At 45.3% G+C, this 22581-nt stretch overlaps 1 protein-coding gene across 1 annotated transcript in view; it reads left to right on the top strand.

Annotated features, from left to right (window-relative positions):
* Positions 1-459: 459 nt before the first annotated feature.
* The window catches only part of LOC139406794 (SH3-containing GRB2-like protein 3-interacting protein 1), an 88936-nt gene continuing 66814 nt past the window's right edge, over positions 460-22581 (top strand). Inside the window, exons 1-2 of the mRNA XM_071149831.1 lie at positions 460-603; positions 5052-5096. Of these exons, the coding sequence (XP_071005932.1) occupies positions 561-603; positions 5052-5096 (88 nt within the window). The 5' untranslated portion in view covers positions 460-560. The remainder of the gene's footprint in view (positions 604-5051; positions 5097-22581) is intronic.

The following is a 22581-nucleotide window of genomic DNA, read 5'->3' as shown; positions in this document are numbered from 1 at the left end:
CTGTTTATTGTTTATGTTTATTTTATTTCCTCCATACATTAATGAAAGACTGTTAAAAGTAGGAGGATTCATCCTATTTCATCCTATTTCTCTTACTAATCTGACACATTTTCCCTGTTTTCACCCTTCTCTCTCCTTCCTCTCCTTGCTCGTTTCCCTCTTTCTCCCAGGGTGCAAGGGGTTAATGCCACTGGCCCAGTGTTCAGTGCACAGAGAAGTGGCTCTTTTCTATACAGGTCAGGTACACTCAGGCTGTTTGTGTATCGTCACTTTCACTGACCGACAGCGGCCCAGACAGCACTTCTACAGGACTACATTAGCATTTTCCACAGGTCCTTCTGTGTGTGTGTGTGTGTGTGCGCGCATCTGTCCCCTCAGCCAGGGAGCTCAGTCAGGTGCAGTCATCCTCACTCCTCCTCTAATGCGACTGGTCCCTCTCTTTCTTTCTCTCCTCACAGACTCTGCCGTCCATCTCTATTTCCCATCCCTTCGTCCTTCCATCTCTCTGTCCCCCTGTGGATATTCCAGATATGTGACCTGCTCCATGGAGATTGCTGTAGATGGCTGAGGAGCTGTGTACCGGCTGGTTTCGCATTGTCGCAGGTATGCACACCTCTCTCTCTCTTTCCCTCCCCTCTCTGTCAACTTCCTCTGTGTGAATGTGTGCGGGTACACTACTGCACTGCAACGGTGCTTACAAGTATGTGTGCGTTCTATAGTTGTGTTGTCTTTTTTATTTCTGTGCGTGCGGATGTATACATGCCCCTCCCAAATGTACCTGTTACTCTCTTGGTTGTGTTTGGTGCAGCGGCGTCACAGAGAGGTATAGTAGAGGGAGGCCCACAATGTAGATCAGAACAGTGCCCACGTGGTCTGCTGCTGTCCTTAAAGGATCCTCTAGTCTACCTGCAGTAGAAATGGGTCAGGGACTAGTAGAGTAGAGCTGCACCACAGAAGGGGTAGACAATTGGTAGGTGAGGACCGAGCCAAGTGTTTTAAGATAAATAAATACAAATGCTAAATACATGGCTCTGGATGAGGATATCTACTCCACAGGAAACGTTCTGTCCTCCTTTCTGTGGGTTTTGCTCCTTCAGCTCCTCCTACTCTCTTCACCTCCTCCTACTGGCTATCTGACGTAACTGCTTGTAGTTGTGCGGAGTGGTGCAACTGATGGAAGCTACCATTATCTGCCAAATGCAGGGGTCCCAGACTCCAGTCCAGGAGATCAATAGCAAGTGCATGTTTTTTTGTTGTTGTTGTTTCAGCCCAGCTCTAACACTCCTGCTTCAGCTAATAACTTCATCACAATCTTCAATTTAGATCACAATTGGTTGAATCATGTGTGTTAGAGCTGAGCTGGAACAAAAGCCTGCACACCCTGGCCAGTAAGCATGTCTCAATAAGCATGCTTGCAGTAGGCTGTTGTGACAGTGACCTACCATTCCTGGAGCTGTACTCCAGTTTTCCAGCCATAGAAATACAGTAACTAAAACGAGCAAAGCCCCTCCGACCACAGCAGTTTAAAATCAGAATCACATTTTATTTGCCACATTTTTCGTAAACAACAGGTGTAGACTAACAGTGAAGTGCTTACTTATGGGCCCTGCTGAAACAGGAAAGGTGCTTCCCAAAATTGTTGCCACAAAGTTGGAAGCACAGAATCGTCTAGAATGTCATTGTATGCTGTAGCGTTAAGATTTCTCTTCACTGGAACTAAGGGGCATGGGCCGAACCATGAAAAACCACCCAAGACCATTATTCCTCCTCCACCGTACTTTACAGTTGGCACTATGCATTTGGGCAGGTAGCATTCTCCTGGCATCCGCCAAATCCATATTAGTCCGTTGGACTGCCAGATGATGAAGCATGGCTCATCACTCCAGTGAACGCGTTTCCACTGTCCCAGAGTCCAATGGCAGCAAGCTTTACTCCACTCCAGCGTCTGTTTGGCATTGCTTATGGTGATCTTAGGCTTGTGTGTTGCTGCTCGGCCATGGAAACCCATTTCATGAAGCTCCCGATGCACAGTTATTGTGCTGACGTTGCTTCCAGAGGCAGTTTGGAACTCGGTAGTCAGTGTTGCAACCGAGGACAGGTGATTTTTACATGCTTCAGCAGTCGGCGGTCTCGTTCTGTGAGCTTGTGTGGCCTACCACTTCGCGGCTGAGCCATTGTTGCTCCTAGACGTTTCTATTTCACAATAACAGGACTTACAGTTGACCGGGGCGGCTCTTGCATGGCAGAAATTTGACAAACTGACTTGTTGGGAAAGGTGTCAATATGACAGTGCCATATTGAAAGTCACTGAGCTCTTCAGTATGGGTCATTCTGGTGCCAATATTTGTCTATAGAGATTGTAGGGCTGTGTCCTTGATTCTATACACCTGTCAGCAACGGGTGTGGCTGAAATAGCCAAATACATTACATGGCCTTCAAATTAGTTGATCAAAAGGCACTGCTTCCTGTTCTCTCCTGCCAGCTCCTCTCATCTCTTTTCCCTCATTCCCTCATCAGCTCTTCTTTCGTATCCTCTATTGTTTACCCTCATCATCTCCTCCTCATTTCTCTCCTTTTTTTTCCCTCGTCTCTCTTTCCCTCTCTCAATCGGTGGTCTTGCGTGCCCACCTGATTCCCTGTGTTTCTCTGTCTTGTGGCCTCCTTGCCCCTCTCATGCTGTAGCAGTCTCTGGTGATTTAAGGTGGCAGTTTCCCAGCCCCTTGCTGTACAGCCATGACTGAGTCAGTGTATCCTGCTGGTTGTAAGTGTCTAGTCTTCTCTTAGTTAACGCCAGCGTCTCTCCTCTCAATGCCACCATGTTCCAGAATCAAAACCCAGCGTAGTACTTTAGGCTTTATTTAGCAAGTCCCCTCTACCCCTCCCTCCTTCCCTTTTTTTGTCACTGCTCACCGGCTGGTGGCTAAATCTCCTCTGGGGGACAGTGGAGGAGAGTAGCCACCTCGTCTGGCAGAGCTCGGGGTAGCCTGAGGAATGGAGGGAGAGGGGGGAGAAGAGATAAAGCTGTGGGCAGGGAGGGGACTTCTCTCAGGAAGCATCTGCTGGGTGTTAAGTATACAGAGAGAGGGAGGGGGAGAGGGAGGGAGCATGCCATGGCTTAATGAGGGGAGAGAGGGGGCGAGAGGGAGGGAGCAAGCAATGAAGAGCGAGGGAGAAGAAAGCGGGAGAGGGAGAACATTTCACATGGGCTTGAGCATGACCCGGATAATGCATTGTACACGAAGAGACACAGGGCTGGCTCAATTTAAAGTGTGACAGGCGGACTCATAAACAGGCAGGACAGCATGTGTCTCATCTGTCTCCCTGTGTAAGAAGCCTAGCTTACATCTTTCTTTAAATCTGAATTGTTTATAGATATTGTATATTCTGCATCTGCAAGTGATTTAGTCATTTGTTGAGTAATATCATTTTCTATTGCAAGAGTAGCTCTGTCACTATTATTGTGGCTGCTGTTGTTGTTATGGAGGCTTGAGCAGTGCTTGGCTAATTGCCAGGCTGTCCAGCAGCTCATGTCTCTCTCTATCCAGTCTCTGCTCCATAGCCAGAAACATAAACATCCTCTATCTCCCTCTCCCTCTCCTCTATTTCACCCCAATCTCTCTCTTTCTCCCCCAGTTCTCTTGTTCTCCCCCTTGTTCTCTCTTTCACTCTTTGTCTTTACTCCGTTAGTGGTCATCCCTTAGCCTCTGGCTCCATCCAGCCCCACATTTAAAAGTAATCACCAGCCTCCATGCACACACACACATCCACACCTCCCTCCCACCCTCGTTCTCTCCCCTCCCTCCATCTCTCCCTCATCCCCTCTCACTGGCAGCAGGCTGAGAGTAGCAGTACACACACACACACCTCCCTCCCTCCCTCCTCTCCTCAATCTGGGTCCATCCAGGCTGAGAGTAGCAGTAGCAGCATAAACGATAGAAGACCGTAGCTCCTCCCTCGGTTGGGCTGGGTCTAGAGAGGCAGCTGTACATGGCGTCGGTCTCCCTGACGTCACAATGATTGATCGTTATCCCCAATGGCATTGGCAGCGGAGAGGGAGAGAGAAAGGGAGGGGCATAGAGAGAGAGAGGGATGGTGGGAGGTGGAGAGAGAGAGCAGTCATACTGAGCCAGCAGGCAGAGCAAAAACAGTGATATAGAAAAGGGAGGGAGTAGCAGGCAGACTTAGAGAAGGCCGAGCTCTGTGAAAATAGACTTTTAAACCTTCAGAGAATGGAGTATACCCGTTAGGAGGGCATATACATTTATTCTGTAACCAGGATCAGGGTGTGTGTTCGTGAGTGTGTCCTCAAAATGGGCTGTCAGTTCACTTTAACCTGCTCGTTATTCTGTCGACGAGCAAATAATTAATCTCATTCATCACTCTGCAGAGTCTACATACACACAAGGTAGGCAGGGGAGGGGTGTGTGTGCGTTATTTATGTTTGTTTGTGTGTGTGCGCGCGTGCGTGTTCTCTGTGTTTGAGTTTGCCTGTGTGTGTGGGTAGGTGTGTGCGAATGTGTGTGCGTATAGATGTGTGGTGTGATGGAGGGAGGCTACTAGTTTGTCGTTCTCTAGGGCCAGGCTATCAGGGGATGCAAGCCGAATGCATGTGACTCTGCGGAGAACCTCGAGGATTGGCTGAGAGCAGCTGTGACCTCAGCAAGCCTCCCTCTTTCTCTTTCTCTCTCGCTCTGCCTCCCTCCCTCTCTACCCCCTCTCTTTCTCTTTTTTTCCCAATAGTTTTTTTTCTCCTCCTCTCAGCATCCTTGGCTGATTGTGTAAGTTAGAGGCGCCGTAGCAGTGGAAGCAGCATCCATGGCCTAAGCCACAGCCTCTCTCGGGCTTCTGATCGGCACTGAGCCCAGCCAGCTCCCCTCTCTGCCCAGTCGTGGTGCATGGACCCTGGGCCAGTAGACAGACGGCGTGTGGCAGTGTTGGAGGCTGTGTGTTAGCTGTAGCGCTAGGTTAGCCCTGTGTTAGGTTCTGTTCTCCATTCTATCCGTGTCATCTGGTAACCAGGGGCTTCTCTCCCCTTCCTGATTTCTTTCCAGGCTCCTTGGAGATAGAGGAATGCAAATCTGCAATCATGATGGAAGGTAAGAGACACTTGAATTTATTCTCTATTTATTTATCCGTCTCATCTGCTAGGTGTGTGTGTGTGTGTGTGTGTGTGTGTGTGTGTGTTTGGCAGCTTCAAATGTCATAAGCTGTGCTCCTATTTTGAGTGCATGCATTCCAGGGATCTTACATGTCATTTGGTGGGAAGGGCACAGCCACTGTAGAGAACGTCTCTCTCTACCATGCCAATAGAATGGCCGAGCTAATTGAACACTGTGTGTTTTTCTCTCTCTCACCGTCTTCCCTTCCCGTAAAGGATTATTGGGATTTATTGTGCAGAAGCTTATGTGCCCAGCTGGCTAGCTTGTATAAATTCTCTTTGTATGGAGCGGTACACACACACACACACAGGGTACCAACGGTGTGTTCTGCTGTAGCCTCTTATCTGCGCGGCCAATAGCCTGCTTGCGTTGCGAGGCCATTTTTCAACAGGAGGTAGCTGCGTTTGCACCCTATGGATAGATTGATCGGTCACGGTCAACGCTGTCCGGGAAACACACAGGACATTCTGGGTCATGTTTGGCCCGTTATGTGTTGATGACGTCATCTGCCTGCAATGATGGAGAGAGCGAGGATCCTTTTATTTCTGCATTCTGTAAACGACATGATTCATTTAATACATTTCATCTGCCTGCTCCATTTTGAATCTCATCTCCATAATCTACGACATACAGAAAAGCAATACAGATCTACAATCTATTCATGCTGTGATTTATCTTCCAAAAGCATCACTGTTGTGGCAATATTACTATTAATCTGGACATACACTGAACAAAAATATAAACGCAACGTGCAAGAATTTCAACGATTTTACTGAGTTACTGTTCATATAAGGATATCAGTCAATTGAAATAAATGAGGCTCTAATCTATGGATTTCACATGACTGGGCAGGGGCGTAGCCATGGGTGGGACTGGAAGGGCATAGGCCCACCCAGTTGGGAGCCAGGTCCACCCACTGGGGAGCCAGGCCCAGCCAATCAGAGTGAGTTTTTCCACACAAAAAGGCTTTATTACAGATATAAATACTATTCAGTTTCATCAGCTGTCCGGGTAGCTGGTCTCAGACAATCCCACAGGTGAAAAAGCCGGATGTGGAGGTCCTGGGCTGGCGTGGATACACATGGTCTGCGGTTGTGAGGCCAGTTGGACGTCTGCCAAATTCTCTAAAACAACGTTGGTCGAGAAATTAACATCAAATTATCTGGCAACAGAAAACTTGATACATCTGTGGTGTTGTGTGACAGAACTGAACATTTCAGGGTGGCATTTCTAATGTCCCTAACACAAAGTGCACCTGTGTAATGATCATGCTGTTTAATCAGCTTCTTGATATGCCACACCTGTCAGGTGGATGGATTATCTTGGCAAAGGAGAAATGCTCACTAACATGGATGTAAACAAAATTGAGAGAAATAAGCTTTTTGTGCGTATGGAACATTTCTGGGATCTTTTATTTTAGCTCATGAAACATGGGACAAACACTTTACATGTTGCATTTATATTTTTGTTCAGTATATTTAAGCATGCTAGTTTTAGGTTCATTGTATGTTTATAGTATGTCAGACTACCAGGACGTTAAGTGCAATAAATTGTTGTTGCGTTAGCAATGGCGTCATTCAAGCCTAGTTAGCACAGTGTTGGTAATATGAACACCCAGGCTGTCTGTTCTCCATCTCGCCATCAGATCTGTGTGTTCTAGCAAGACATGTTACCTTAATAATGAAAATGTTTAAAAAAATCAAATTGCAACTGAATCCAATTAATGCTGTTCCACTTTTCATTCTAAGCCTCACCATCAGCACCTTGGCGTTCCCCCTACATTATAGTAGAAACGTGTCGTTAACCATCGGCTGGCTCTGCCTGTCTGTGTGTTTAGACAAGAGTGATCCAGCCTGTCTGTTGGACAACCCCAGTCCCTGGCGGGCCCGTCAGTGGTCACAGGTTCTTGGATTGGCTTGTGCCATAGAAATACAATTACTTGAATGGTTATCCCCATTCAAGTCATGGTTCTGTGGCCTAAGGAACTTTTCCTGTTCTAGTCATTTCTATGGCTTCTGCTCCAGAGTCCAGCCACATTAGAGGACATTTGGGTGCAGTGACAGAATTGTTTCATAAGGCAGGATTGAGTCTCGTGAAAAACCCTTCCAGAAAGGCAAGCAGAAAACCCCCATGATTTTCATACATGGATAGAACCCCTGATTATCTGATAGTGACATTCACACAACACAATCAATGATCAATTTGGCCTGGCATTCTTACTGGGTTCTGACATTGTTTTCAATGTAATGATTTAAACCAAGCCTATAGATATCTATTGACAGACCGACAGTTTTGTGAGAGAAATCCTGTACATCGTGTGCTCTGTCTTAATCAGTGTATCACAATGGTGTTACTCTCGGTCCCGGATCGTGACCTCTGTACAGGTCACATGATGTGGTGCTTTCTGAATGACGTTGTTCCGGTTCACCCCAGTCAAAGCTCTTCACTTCCCCAGTCCATTGGCAGTGACCGATGAGATGTTGAATCAATACAAAAAGCTATAGGTTATAAGACATGCCCTACAGCCCCCAGTGACTTTGTGATCCCTCCCTCCCTTCCTCTTCTCTCCTGCGTGCATGCCATCCACCTGAAGGCCAGATGAAGGAGGCTTGCTGTCAAAACGTTGGCTATTATTAAATGTATTGCATTGGAGTGCATGCCATGCCATGCCATCTATCTGTCTGTCTGTCTGTCTGTCTATTTGGCAGAGTGGGGATTATGCTTTGCTAGCTAGCTAGAGATCTTGTCTGGCAGAGGCTTCCCTGCACGTGTCACGGGCGAGGTGTTGGGTAACGTTAGGTTGGGGTTGGAGAATGCATGGGGAAGAAAACGACAGTCACGGTGTGCTGTGTGTCTTTAAATAGCCCTCCATTAGCATGGCTAGCGCTGTCTTAGTGTGGCTGTGTGACATTGGATTACTAACTGTCAGGTGTAAAGCGGGCGTTAATCCCTGTTAGCAGTGCTGTTTAAAGTCCCACTGCCAGGAGGACCGAGAATGGTAATGGTACGATACCGGAAACCATAGAGAGTTGTATCTCTACAGAGTAAACACCCGGCTTAGCTGTCAAGGATAGATGTGAAGCTATTGTCCTAATCTGGAATACGAAGTGATCCCCGGACCTCTCCTCGAATACCCTCCGACCCCAGCCAGTTTCACATGTAATCTGTTCCAGTACTAGCAGCACACCTGATACTAACCCCAGAGCTTAGTGATCAGTTGAACATGTTGAATCAGGTGTGCTAGTACCGGAATAGATCAAATAAGTGAAACTGGTTGGAGGTACTCAAGGACAGGTGTGAGAAGCATTGGAATGTGTGGATGTACTGTAGGTTCCTGGTATCGTTGTGGAGAAACCAGACTTATATATTCATCATTGGGTGCTTATTGTGGTATGATTGAGTCATGTTAAGGTTGATAGGCAGGGACTAAACAGATCTTGAGACGTCCTAAGGACATGGAATAAGACCCCAGAGGGAGGCCCATTCTTGGGCACGTTAGCCCTGGGTAACCGCCTCATGCTATGTAGCATTGGCTCTTAGGCTTTAATATAGTTGACGCTGTGACAGCAACGGGGAGGCCCGGTTGGCAGCAGGACAAGACGAGGGGCCTAGGAGGGCCAATTTAAATATGAGTTTTTAAATAGTTGTGTTCTTGCTCTTTATTTCCTGTGACTAGTTTTAGGTCTGTGCTAGGTCCCACCCTAGCATTACACTACGTGACCTCGCCCATGAGGGTGTTACCATGGTTCGCTGGGTTCTCCCTCCCTAGCCGGTTGGTGCCAACCTCAGCCTACAACACCAACCCTGCACACTAGATAACATATTATCACACAACAATAGTAGTCCTTTAATCTTCCCTTGATTTTTAAAATATTTTTTATTAGCATAGTGTTGTAAGAGATGTGCTTACACCCCGGTGTTACTGTCCTGGTCTGTAGAGGCAGAGCTAGACAGGAAGCAGTAGTGCATAATGTTTGGGGCTTCTTGCAGCTCAGAAGGAAATGCCTTCATTGTGAAAGGAGAGGGGGGGGCAGTGACATCTGGAGGTATTCTCAACAGGTGACCCGTTTGTGTGTGGCGCCACTGAGGTGTGAAATTGTGTGTGTCAAAATGCAGAAACGGGCAACAGAAGAGGAAACGCTCAGTTTAGGGAAGAATAGTGTCTTTGTTGCTGTGAGGGACAATGATTCTGACAGAGCCCCAGAGGACTCAAATTGAACTTTCCCCACAACAAGGCAAAGCAGTAGGGACATGAACTAGGCACAGGAAGGGGACTGTCATCTGGATTAATTGTCCTTCATTTGTTTTGTGTTTTTATGCCCTCACACCTCTGGCCCCTGCTAGTATACCTCTCATTCACACACACATTAACATCCACCTCATCACTCTCTCTAAGACACACACACACATGCATGAATTATGACTTGTTATTCTGTATAATTGTTTGTCTGTTTGCCTACCAGACTCTCTCTCTTTCTGTATTTTTAGCTATTTGTCTGTTTCCCTTTTTATTGTTGTAATGTATCACCCGCCTCTCTGTATCTCTGTCCGTCTGTCTCTCTTTCCCTGTGTCTCTGTCCACCTGTCTCTCTCACTGCACCAAATACCCTAGTTTCAGACTTCTAATTATCCTTACACCTTACAAGACTAGCCGCTTCCATGCCAGTGTTGTGACTTTACTTTCATTAATCTGATGACTGTTATTTATCTAATCAACTAACTATGTTTCAGTGTTACCCGATTTTAAATTAATCATGTAACAATTAACTCATTAGGATTTAAGGGACTTTGAGAGCAGGTCTTTAAAGAGTTACCTTCTCCTGAACTAAACTCTAAAGGTATTTACCTATCACATCCATAAACAGTCAACTTATTAATCATAACCTCGTATCATATCATCATTCTGAACTATCGTAACCTCCTGCGTCTGCAAAAACCTGAGCCTTACTTATGATTCAGTACTACACAAATTGGTTTAATTACATTGCCGTTCAAAAGATTGGGGTCACTTAGAAATGTCCTTGTCTTTGAAAGAAAAGTACGTTTTTTTGTCCATTACAATGACATCAAATTGATCAGAAATACAGTGTATACATTGTTGATGTTGTGAATGACTATTGTAGCTGGAAACCTCAGATTTGTTATGGAATACCTGCATAGGTGTACAGAGGCCCATTTGAGCAGCCATCACTCCTGTGTTCCAATGGCACATTGTGTTAGATAATCCAAGTTTTTAATTTCAATAGGCTAATTGATCATTAGAAAACCCTTTTGCAATTATGTTAGCACAGCTGAAAACTGTTTGTCCTGATTAAAGAAGCAATAAAACTGGCCTTTAGAATAGTTGAGTATCTGGAGCATCAGCATTTGTGGGTTCGATTACAGGCTCAAAATGGCCAGAAACAAATAACTTTTTTCTGAAACATGTCAGTCTATTCTTGTTCTGAGAATTGAAGGCTATTCCATGCTAGAAATTGCCAAGAAACTGAAGCTCTCGCACAATGCTGTATACCACTCCCTTTACAGAACAGGCTCTAACCAGAATAGAAAGAGGAGTGGGAGGCCCCAGTGCACAACTAAGCAAGAGGACAAGTACATTAGAGTGTCTAGTTTGAGAAACAGATGCCTCACAAATCCTCAACTGGCAGCTTCATTAAATAGTACCCGCAAAACACCATTCACAATGTCAACAGTGAAGAGGCGACTCCGGGATGCTGGCCTTCTAGGCAGAGTTGCAAAGAAAAAGCCATATCTCAGACTGGCCAATAAAAAGAAAAGAAAATATTAAGATGGGCAAAAGAACACAGACATTGGACAGAGGAACTCTGCAGCCACTTCACTGTTGACTTTGAGACTGGTGTTTTGTGGGTACTATTTAATGAAGCTGCCAGTTGAGGATTTGTGAGGCGTTTGTGACACGTTCTCTGACCTCACTCGAGGGGGCAGTGACTACTTACTGTGCACAGTTATAGAAATAATGTCCCCTTATAGTTTCTAAAATCCCCCCCCTCTCTTAACAAAAACACTGTCATCCTTTTTCATATGTCATGCACAAGGTGGAGGATGGAGACCTCGTACATGTAGTGGGTATACTTTTCAAGTTACAGTATTTCCTTTATAACATTTTAAATGACAACACAAAATTACAACCAAACCGACATCAGTGTTCTTTTAGGTTGCCTCTGACAATTCCCCACGTTCTATGTTAGAAATATTGTTCTAGTATTTACTTTAGAACGTGTTAGAGTTTTGGCGGGAAAATCTTTGAAACAAAGGCACATTCCTCCGGTGAATTTGGAGAGGGAGAGAGTTGAATGTTCTGTCCTTGATTTACAGCAGGGTGTGAGCTGTCGACCCCCACCAGTTCCTTTCTCGAGGGGGTCTGGTTGAAGTTACTTATTGCAAAGCTGATCTGACCTATTTGGATCCTCACAGGACAGTCATGACACCAGTCGGAGGAACTTCAGTATTTTATCTTTGAACACTCAATCTGGTTTCTCCACTGACAGTTGGATAAGGTTATGTTAGCAACATTTGGTGGGGCTAGAGATCCTGACAGCATTGTGTCCAGCCTGAGACATGCCATGTAGTTATCCTGACACTCACACCTCACCATTGCTACAGCCATGAAATGTTTACTTATGAGGCCTTTCCAAACAATGCAGAGTTAAGAAGTAAGAAAATGATCAAATAAAAATATAAAATAGTAGCAATAAATACCAATAAGGAGGCTATATACAGGGAGTACCGGTACCAAGTCAATGTACGAGGTAGTTGAAGTGATATATAGGTAGGGGTAAAAGTGACTAGGCAATCAGGATAGATAATAAACAGAGTAGCAGCAGCATATGTGAAGAGTATGAAAGTGTGTGTGGCATCATTATGCATGTGTGTGTGTGTGTAAGTGTGTGTTGGAGTGTAAGTATGTGTGAGTGTTGGGGTTGAGTTCAGTGAGTGTGCATAGAGTCAGCGCAAGAGCGTCAGTTCAAAAAACAGGTCAATGCAAATAGTCCGGGTAGCCATTTGATTAACTGCTCCGCAGACCTCTGGTATGGGGGTAGAAGCTGTTCAGGAGCCTTTTGGTCCCGGTACTGCTTGCCGTGCGGTAGCAGAGTGAACAGTCTATGGCTTGGGTGTATGGGGTCTTTGACAATTCTTTGCACCACCCTCTACTGCACCTTGCGGTCAGATGCTAAGCAGTTATCATATCAAATCAAATGTATTTATATAGCCCTTCGTACATCAGCTGATATCTCAAAGTGCTGTACAGAAACCCAGCCTAAAACCTCAAACAGCAAGCAATGCAGGTGTAGAAGCACGGTGGCTAGGAAAAACTCCCTAGGAAGAAACCTAGAGAGGAACCAGGCTATGAGGGGTGGCCAGTCCTCTTCTGGCTGTGCCGGGTGGAGATTATAACCAAGATGTTCAAATGTTTATAAATGACCAGCATGGTCAAATAATAATAATCACAGTAGTTGTCAAGGGTGCAGCAAGTTGGCACCTCGGGAGTAAATGTCAGTTGGCTTTTCATAGCCGATCATTAAGAGTATCTCTACCACTCCTGTTGTCTCTAGAGAGTTGAAAACAGCATGTCTGGGACAGGTAGCACTTCCGGTGAACAGGTCAGGATTCCATAGACGCAGGCAGAACAGTTGAAACTGGAGCAGCAGCAGGCCAGGTGGACTGGGGACAGCAAGGAGTCCTCATGCCAGGTAGTCCTGAGGCATGGTCCTAGGGCTCAGGTCCACCGAGAGAGAGAGAGAAAGAGAGAATTAGAGAGGGCATACTTAAATTCACACAGGACACTGGATAAGACAGGAGAAATACTCCAGATATAACAGACTGACCCTAGCCCCCCGACACAAACTACTGCAGCATAAATACTGGAGGCTGAGACAGGAGGGATTAGGAGACACTGTGTCCCCATCCCATGATACCCCAGGACAGGGCCAAACAGGAAGGATATAACCCCACCCACTTTGCCAAAGCACAGCCCCCACACCACTAGAGGGATATCTTCAACCACCAACTTACCATCCTGAGACGAGGCCGAGTATAGCCCACAAAGATCTCCGCTACGGCACAACCCAAGGGGGGGCGCCAACCCAAACAGGAAGATCACTTTAGTGACTCAACCACTCAAGTGACGCACCAATCCTAGGGACGGCATGAAAGAGCACCAGTAAGCCAGTGACTCAGCCCCTGTAATAGGTTTAGAGGCAGAGAATCCCAGTGGAGAGAGGGGAACCGGCCAGGCAGAGACAGCAAGGGCGGTTCGTTGCCCCAGAGCCTTTCCGTTCACCTTCACACTCCTGGGCCAGACTACACTCAATCATATGACCCACTGAAGAGATGAGTCTTCAGTAAAGACTTAAAAGTTGAGACCGAGTCTGCGTCTCTCACATGGGCAGGCATACCATTCCATAAAAATTGAGCTCTATAGGAGAAAGCCCTGCCTCCAGCTGTTTGCTTAGAAATTATAGGGACAATTAGGAGTCCTGCGTCTTGTGACCGTAGCGTACGTGTAGGTATGTATGGCAGGACCAAATCAGAGCGATAGGTAGGAGCAAGCCCATGTAATGCTTTGTAGGTTAGCAGTAAAATCTTGAAATCATCCCTTGCCTTAACAGGAAGCCAGTGTAGGGAGGCTAGCACTGGAGTAATATGATCATTTTTGGGGGTTCTAGTCAGGATTCTAGCAGCTGTATTTAGCACTAACTGAAGTTTATTTAGTGCTTTATCCGGGTAGCCGGAAAGGAGAGCATTGCAGTAGTCTAACCTAGAAGTAACAAAAACATGGATTAATTTTTCTGCATAATTTTTGGACAGAAAGTTTCTGATTTTTGCAATGTTACGTAGATGGAAAAAAGGGGGGGGGGGAGAGGTGTTGTCGTGCCTTCTATGATTGTTGGTGTGTGTAAACCATGTTAATTCCTTAGACACCCGCTCCACTACAGCCCCTTCGATGTGGATGTGGGCATGCTCGGCCCTCCATTTCCTGTTGTCGACAATCAGCTACTTTGTCGTCTTGACATTGAAGGAGAGGCTGTTATCCTGGCACTACACTGGCAGGTCACTGACCTCCTTCCTGAGAGTTTGTTTTCCTGGCACTACACTGCCAGGTCACTGACCTCCTCCCTATAGGCTGGCTCATCATTGTCAGTGATCATCCTCAAACTTAATGATGGTTTTGTATTCGTGCGCAGCCACGCAGTCGTGGGTGAACAGGGACTCCAGGAGGGGACTAAGCACGCAACTCTGAGGGGCCCCCATGTTGAGGGTCAGCATGGCGGATTTGTTTTTGCCTACCCTCACCAACTGGGGGTGGACAGTCAGGAAGTCCAGGATCCAGTTGCATAGGGAGGTGTTTAGTCCCAGGGTCCTGAGCTTAGTGATGAGCTTGGAGGGAACTAGGGTGTTAAATGCTGAGCTGTAGTCAATGAACAGCATTCTCACAAAGGTGTTCCTCTTATCCAGGTGGGAGAGGGCAGAGTGGAGTGCAATAGAGAGAGTGTCATCTGTTGAGACGGTATGCGAATTGGAGTGGGTCCAGGGTGTTTGGGATGAGTGTGTTGATGTTAGCCACCAGCCTTTCAAATCATTTCATTGCTACAGATAGTCATTTAGACAGGTTACCTTGCTGTTCCTTGTGTATATGTATTCTTGAGTTAATTTGGAAGACGGTAACTCATTAAACAAATGTTTCCCGTGGTGCCCCAAATTCCTAATGAGTTAATAATTACATGATCAATTTAATTGAGTAATAATTAAACGTAGTAGGTAATTATTCGATGAATAGCAGTCATCACATTAACGATAGTCACGTCACAACACTAGCTAACTCTGCTAATGTTACGGCTACTACTGTGCCAACTAGCAGAGATACAGTGCCTTCATAAAATATTCATAACCCTTATTCCACATTTTGTTATTCCACTGTCCATTTGTCTCTCTATTGTTGATTGGGTTTATCTCTTTTCATCTGTTTGTGTATCACTGTCTGTCTGTCTGTGTATCTACGAGTGTGTGTTAGCGAGCGGGCAGGCTCAGGTCACAGATTAGAGCCTTCCTGAGCATGTGACCCTGGATTAGGAGGCCTCTCTGTCTCTACTCTCTGACACACACATACAGGCACACGCACACACACGCAGGCACACACACACATATTCACACTGCAGAAACTTCTGATGATTATAATGTCTCCTTGCAGAAGGAAAAATAGATTGCGAAGGAGAGAGAGAAATAGCTGTAGGGGGGAGAGGGACAACAAGACATATATGGTGTGTGTCAGGAAAAGACAGGTAAACAGAGGAGGAGAGATTTGAGGAAGGGATGAAGAGAGGAAAGGAGAGGAAAACAGTCAGAATGTGTCAAGATAGACTGAGAGAGAGCGATAGCGTGAGAGTAGAAGAGGAAGGGAGAGATGGAGGGAGGGGAGAGAGAGGGAGAACTCTGTGGTCCAATTGTCCCCGGATGGCAGCCATCGCAGGCCAATATTTTATTGAGTCACTGTCCTGCGTGTAACATCACTGGCCTCTGGAACTCCTATTGGCTCTGAATCAGGAAGTCCAGAGGGGGTCTGAGAATTATGTAGGGGGCCAAATTACTCATTATACTCTCTACCAGAATGTGGACTTTTCATTTTGCCCCTATTAGTTCCCAAAACAATGCCAACCCTGATATTGCATGCAGCTCTGTTATCCCGTTGCTCCAGCCATGTGCCCTAGCCAGAGGGCCGTGCCAGGCTGCCAGCCCATTGCATCTGATAATTCATCTTCTTTTAATTAGAATGTTCTCTCTCTCTCTCCTCTCCACTGAGTGTCCTCCATTTCCTGTTGATTTGATTGGGGACATCTTCTCCTCTCCACCGCTCCTTCCTTCCTATGTTGGGGAGGGAGGTATGGATGGAGGGATGGGGTAAAGAAGGAGAGGGGATGCCCTGAGGGAAGTTAGTGTGATTTATTTTTGTAATGTTTTATTAATAACTTGCCTCTATAACTAATTCAGCTGCTCCCACGCTGCCTAAACTAAAATGCTTTGGCAATTTCTCTCTCACTGGAACCATAGTGTCTGAACTAATATACACTCTTATACAGACACAATATAAAAAGTACACTGTTAGTTTTATTAATAGTGTTTGACCACTAAGACTCATACAGTGCCTTGCGAAAGTATTCGGCCCCCTTGAACTTTGCGACCTTTTGCCACATTTCAGGCTTCAAACATAAAGATATAAAACTGTATTTTTTTGTGAAGAATCAACAACAAGTGGGACACAATCATGAAGTGGAATGACATTTATTGGATATTTCAAACTTTTTTAACAAATCAAAAACTGAAAAATTGGGCGTGCAAAATTACTCAGCCCCTTTACTTGCAGCAAACTCTCTCCAGAAGTTCAGTGAAGATCTCTGAATGATCCAGTGTTGACCTAAATGACTAATGATGATAAATGCAATCCACCTGTGTGTAATCAAGTCTCCGTATAAATGCACCTGCACTGTGATAGTCTCAGAGGTCCGTTAAAAGCGCAGAGAGCATCATGAAGAACAAGGAATACACCAGGCAGGTCCGAGATACTGTTGTGAAGAAGTTTAAAGCCGGATTTGGATACAAGCTTTAAACATCCCAAGCTTCCCAAGCTTTAACATCCCAAGGAGCACTGTGCAAGCGATAATATTGAAATGGAAGGAGTATCAGACCACTGCAAATCTACCAAGACCTGGCCGTCCCTCTAAACTTTCAGCTCATACAAGGAGAAGACTGATCAGAGATGCAGCCAAGAGGCCCATGATCACTCTGGATGAACTGCAGAGATCTACAGCTGAGGGGGGAGACTCTGTCCATAGGACAACAATCAGTCGTATATTGCACAAATCTGGCCTTTATGGAAGAGTGGCAAGAAGAAAGCCATTTCTTAAAGATATCCATAAAAAGTGTTGTTTAAAGTTTGCCACAAGCCACCTGGGAGACACACCAAACATGTGGAAGAAGGTGCTCTGGTCAGATGAAACCAAAATTGAACTTTTTGGCAACAATACAAAACATTATGTTTGGCGTAAAAGCAACACAGCTGAACACACCATCCCCACTGTCAAACATGGTGGTGGCAGCATCATGGTTTGGGCCTGCTTTTCTTCAGCAGGGACAGGGAAGATGGTTAAAATTGATGGGAAGATGGATGGAGCCAAATACAGGACCATTCTGGAAGAAAACCTGATGGAGTCTGCAAAAGACCTGAGACTGGGACGGAGATTTGTCTTCCAACAAGACAATGATCCAAAACATAAAGCAAAATCTACAATGGAATGGTTCAAAAATAAACATATCCAGGTGTTAGAATGGCCAAGTCAAAGTCCAGACCTGAATCCAATCGAGAATCTGTGGAAAGAACTGAAAACTGCTGTTCACAAATGCTCTCCATCCAACCTCACTGAGCCCGAGCTGTTTTGCAAGGAGGAATGGGAAAAAATGTCAGTCTCTCGATGTGCAAAACTGATAGACATACCCCAAGCGACTTACAGCTGTAATCGCAGCAAAAGGTGGCGCTACAAAGTATTAACTTAAGGGGGCTGAATAATTTTGCACGCCCAATTTTTCAGTTTTTGATTTGTTAAAAAAGTTTGAAATATCCAATAAATGTCGTTCCACTTCATGATTGTGTCCCACTTGTTGTTGATTCTTCACAAAAAAATACAGTTTTATATCTTTATGTTTGAAGCCTGAAATGTGGCAAAAGGTCGCAAAGTTCAAGGGGGCCGAATACTTTCGCAAGGCACTGTATTTTGCGGGCAATCTATCTGATCAAACTTCGCCAATAGATGTGCAGTGTGTACGATGTGGATGGAATTCAACCAGTGGTTGAAGAGGATTTTAGATGGACTTAGCCACTGTACAGTGTAGGTCATGTGTATTTCAACTCTTCAGCGGGGGCATCCATTTTGCTGTAGGCTATAGAACCTCTTTGGCTGGGGTTTCTCTGTGATGGTATCAGTGCCAGAGCAGTAACAGCTGTCAGTCACTGTGTGAGAGGGGTGGAGACTAGTATGGACGCAGTGAGACAGTAACACAACAACAGAAAGAGTAGAGATTAGGTTTTAGATGGAAACTGTGAGGATGGGTGGAGGGATGAAAGGATGTGTGTGATTTAAAAAAAAAAATGTGGTTCACAGCTTGTGTGTGTTTAAGTATTTCTGGCCAGCTGTGTTTTGAAATGGCTGACATGTTTGATGTGTATGTGTGTTGTACAGTATATGTGTGTGTGCATATGTGTAGGTGTGTGTGTGTGTATATATATATATATATATGTGTGTGTGTGTGTGGTTTGGTTGTACTAGCCTTGTAGGTACCAGAAGTTCTCACAAGGATAGTACAACGAGGAAAATTCGGACAAGTGGGGACATTTCGCCGGTCCCCACAAGGAAAAAGGACATTTTAGGCTTAGGGGTTAGGTTTAGGGTTACAATTGGGGTTAGGGGTTATAGGGTTAGGTTTAGTTTCAGGGTTTTGGCTGAGTGTTAGGGTTAGATTTAGGGTTAGGGGAAATATAATTTTAAATGGGAATAAATGTTTTGGTCCCCACAAGGGTAGTAAAACAAACACATCGGAACTGTAGGATGAGTCATCAGTGTTCACTGTGTGGGCTGTGTCATTTCAAGGATGCCAGACTGAGACATTATAGAAAAGAGCAGTGGCAGTGTGGAAGTGTTTGTTGCATTAAGTAGCATTGGCAGTATATCCATTCTCCACCCCTAAACCCAGTCCTACATTGTCGCTCAGCCCCAACCTTAGCTTTTCCCAACCAAGTCCCAGACAACCCTTCAGTCTTGGTAATACTAGCCAGTAATACCAGTGATAACTGGTACCACTACCAGCATCATTTCCTTAGCCCCAGTCCCAATTCTATAGTTCCCCTTGTTATGACTGCTCCTCCATGTCTTCTAACCATGCTGGCTGATCAGTCCATAGCCTAAGACTATTGATGCTCTCTGGACCTTACATCTCTCCCCTAGTTATCTCTCCAGTGCAGTTTGGTCCGCCAAAAGCTAAGGAGAGGACAGCTTTGGCCCTTTGTGAGACAATTAATTATTATTATTATGTCCAGGAAGGATTTCTTAGGCAGCTTCATCCCCGCTGGCACAACGTCACTGGTACTTGATCTGATAATTATACACGCATGATACAGATTTTGTTCAAGTCAATGAGATTCACTATACTGCCCATTAGATATAAATGAATAGCTGTAATGAATTTGAGTCAGTGGGTGGTACCTGTACTTCACATCTATCTTCGGGATAATCATTTAGCCTTGGCGATGATGCTTGCTCAGATGTCAGGCCAGACATGGCAGCACAGCACTCCTATGTACTTTGACTGATTCACACTGAGTGAATTGCACCAAACCACCACCTGTGAGCAGGAGACTAGGATACCTCGTGTGGGTGTGTCTGTGTGTCAGGTTGTGTCTGGGGCTAAGCTGTCATTGTAAAGACCATTGGGATTAAGACGGGTATTGAGTCATCAGGTTTTCATATAATTACAGCAAATTATTTGGAGGCTACATTTACGTCATTGTGTTCATGTGCGTCTTTTTTGGGGGGGGACAGCGTGTCTGTGTTTCCATGTGTAAGTGCGTGCTTGCATAGTCTAACTGACTGTGTGCATTGTGTGTGTGTGTGTGTGTGTTTTCACCCTGTCAACTCACAAATGGACACCCTGCCAGTCCTCCTTTCTCTTGTCCCTATGTTATGGATGACTCATGGCCAAATAGGATTTCGTTAGCAGGCATTAGCCCTATCACTGAATAGAGGACCCATTTGATTTTCACCATCAGCATAGAGAGACAGGAGACTTGGCGAATCAGCAACAATACAACCGAGAGAAAAAAAACTGCCTTTTCAATGCCTACTGTAAGAGCCCCTCGAAGGTGAATGGCTGAGGAATGAAAGGGAGAAAAGGTTGATGGTCATTCTATTGCTCTCGCTTTGTAAGACTCTCTCGGCTGACGTCATAGAGAGACAGTGTGTGATGTGTTCTGGCCTCGGTCTGGAGTCTTGTGAAGGGCTTGAAATGTACTTTTTTTTTAAATCCACTTGTCCTTTGGACAATTATGAAACATTTTTTTATTTTCCAAAAATATAGGGGGAAAAAATCATGGGTTGAAAAAGGTAACTGAAAATTGTGTGACGCAAGGGACCACTGAAAAACAAAATTGGCCTTTGCACGTTCAAGCCTGACTCAAAAACACTGCCCCTTTAAGGCTCTCCTGCTGGATAGTTGGCCACCCTGCATACCCTATAAAATATTGTAACATTACAATCAAATACATTTTACGTCTTTGTAAAAATCATTTCCTGAATCAGGGATCCAATGGCTGAAGTATACGACTTCAAAGCAACGTTTCTAACTAAGACATGTTTATATTTAACCTTTGCATTCCTAAAATATACAGGTTTCAGCGAAGATCTATTCACAGCATGGGAGTTTTGTAAATGATGCTATTCCACTAATATTTGTTTTATGTTGTCAGAATGACATTGCCAATGCTGAAACGAGGTGAATCCCAACATTGTCAAATTTAATTATTTTGACTCCTAATAGTGAGCGCTTGAGAGGCGGTTTAAAACCAGAGTATTTAGCGTTGGTTTATTAACACTCCCGTTCATCAACAGTGCATTGTCTAAATAGTTAGCCTAACTATCAAGATAACTAGCCAGTCTACATGATACGTGTTGAATTGGCTATCTAGTTGCTCTGTTATCATTGTTTAATTAGCTATCTGCTGCAATGTGTCTCTCGCTCTCCTCCGGCCCATTTGCTATGGCACACATGCCGGTGATGATACACCATGACTTTTCCAGGATTTTCATGACCGTACAAACCCTGTTTGCTGACCAAAATAATTTGCTATAACTCCTTACAATGCTCCAGACTAACAGTTTCCCCTAACCTTTTCAGCAAAAATAATTGCGGTGTCATACAATAGAATACATTTGAGTCATCTTATTCAAGTCATTATAAAGTCATTCACAATGCTTTAATAAGAAATGTTAATAGGCTGCTGAGATGTTAGATGTCGTAACTTATTTATTAAATATCATGTCCAAGCCGGAATGCATGATGTTCTTTGAAATGGAACCTAATCCAATGATTGTCATGCATTTTGAGGGTGGCAATTTTTATTGAATTCTGGAGCCCAGATAAAAAAAATTCAATAGAGACGAATTTGCCTTTTTGTTTTTATTTACAATAATATTATATTCAGTGCTTTCGGAAAGTACACTGCTCAAAAAAATGAGCAAATCAAAATCAAATCAAACTGTCCACTTAGGAAGCAACACTGATTGACAATAAATTTCACATGCTGTTGTGCAAATGGAATAGACAACAGGTGGAAATTATAGGCAATTAGCAAGACACCCCCAATAAAGGAGTGGTTCTGCAGGTGGTGACCACAGACCACTTCTCAGTTCCTATGCTTCCTGGCTGATGTTTTGGTCACTTTTGAATGCTGGCGGTGCTTTCACTCTAGTGGTAGCATGAGATGGAGTTTACAACCCACACAAGTGGCTCAGGTAGTGGCAGCTCATCCAGGATGGCACATCAATGCGAGCTGTGGCAAGAAGGTTTGCTGTGTCTGTCAGCGTAGTGTCCAGAGCATGGAGGCGCTACAAGGAGACAGGCCAGTACATCAGGAGATGTGGAGGAGGCCGTAGAAGGGCAACAACCCAGCAGCAGGACCGCTACCTCCACCTTTGTGCAAGGAGGAGCAGGAGGAGCACTGCCAGAGCCCTGCAAAATGAAAGCAGGTTCATACTGAGCACATGTGACAGACGTGACAGAGTCTGGAAACGTCGTGGAGAACATTCTGCTACGTTCTCCACGAACGTTCTCCAAACCGCTACCGGTTTGGCGGTGGGTCAGTCATGGTGTGGGGTGGCATTTCTTTGGGGGGCCGCACAGCCCTCCATGTGCTCGCCAGAGGTAGCCTGACAGCCATTAGGTACCGAGATGAGATCCTCAGACCCCTTGTGAGACCATATGCTGGTGCGGTTGGCCATGGGTTCCTCCTAATGCAAGACAGTGACCTCATGTGGCTGGAGTGTGTCAGGAAGGCATTGATGCTATGGACTGGCCCGCCCGTTCCCCAGACCTGAATCCAATTGAGCACATCTGGGACATCATGTCTCGCTCCATCCACCCTTGCACCACAGACTGTCCAGGTGTTGGCGGATGCTTTAGTCCAGGTCTGGGAGGAGATCCCTCAGGAGACCATCCGTCACCTCATCAGGAGCATGCCCAGGCGTTGTAGGGAGGTCATACAGGCACGTGGAGGCCACACACACTACTGAGGCTCATTTTGACTTGTTTTAAGGACCTTACATCAAAGTTCGATCAGCCTGTAGTGTGGTTTTCCACTTTA

Source organism: Oncorhynchus clarkii, chromosome 4 (assembly GCF_045791955.1).
Source record: "Oncorhynchus clarkii lewisi isolate Uvic-CL-2024 chromosome 4, UVic_Ocla_1.0, whole genome shotgun sequence".
Taxonomy (NCBI): domain Eukaryota; kingdom Metazoa; phylum Chordata; class Actinopteri; order Salmoniformes; family Salmonidae; genus Oncorhynchus; species Oncorhynchus clarkii.
Note: the sequence above shows the minus strand (reverse complement) of the source record. Positions and strands in the feature narration are given on the sequence as shown.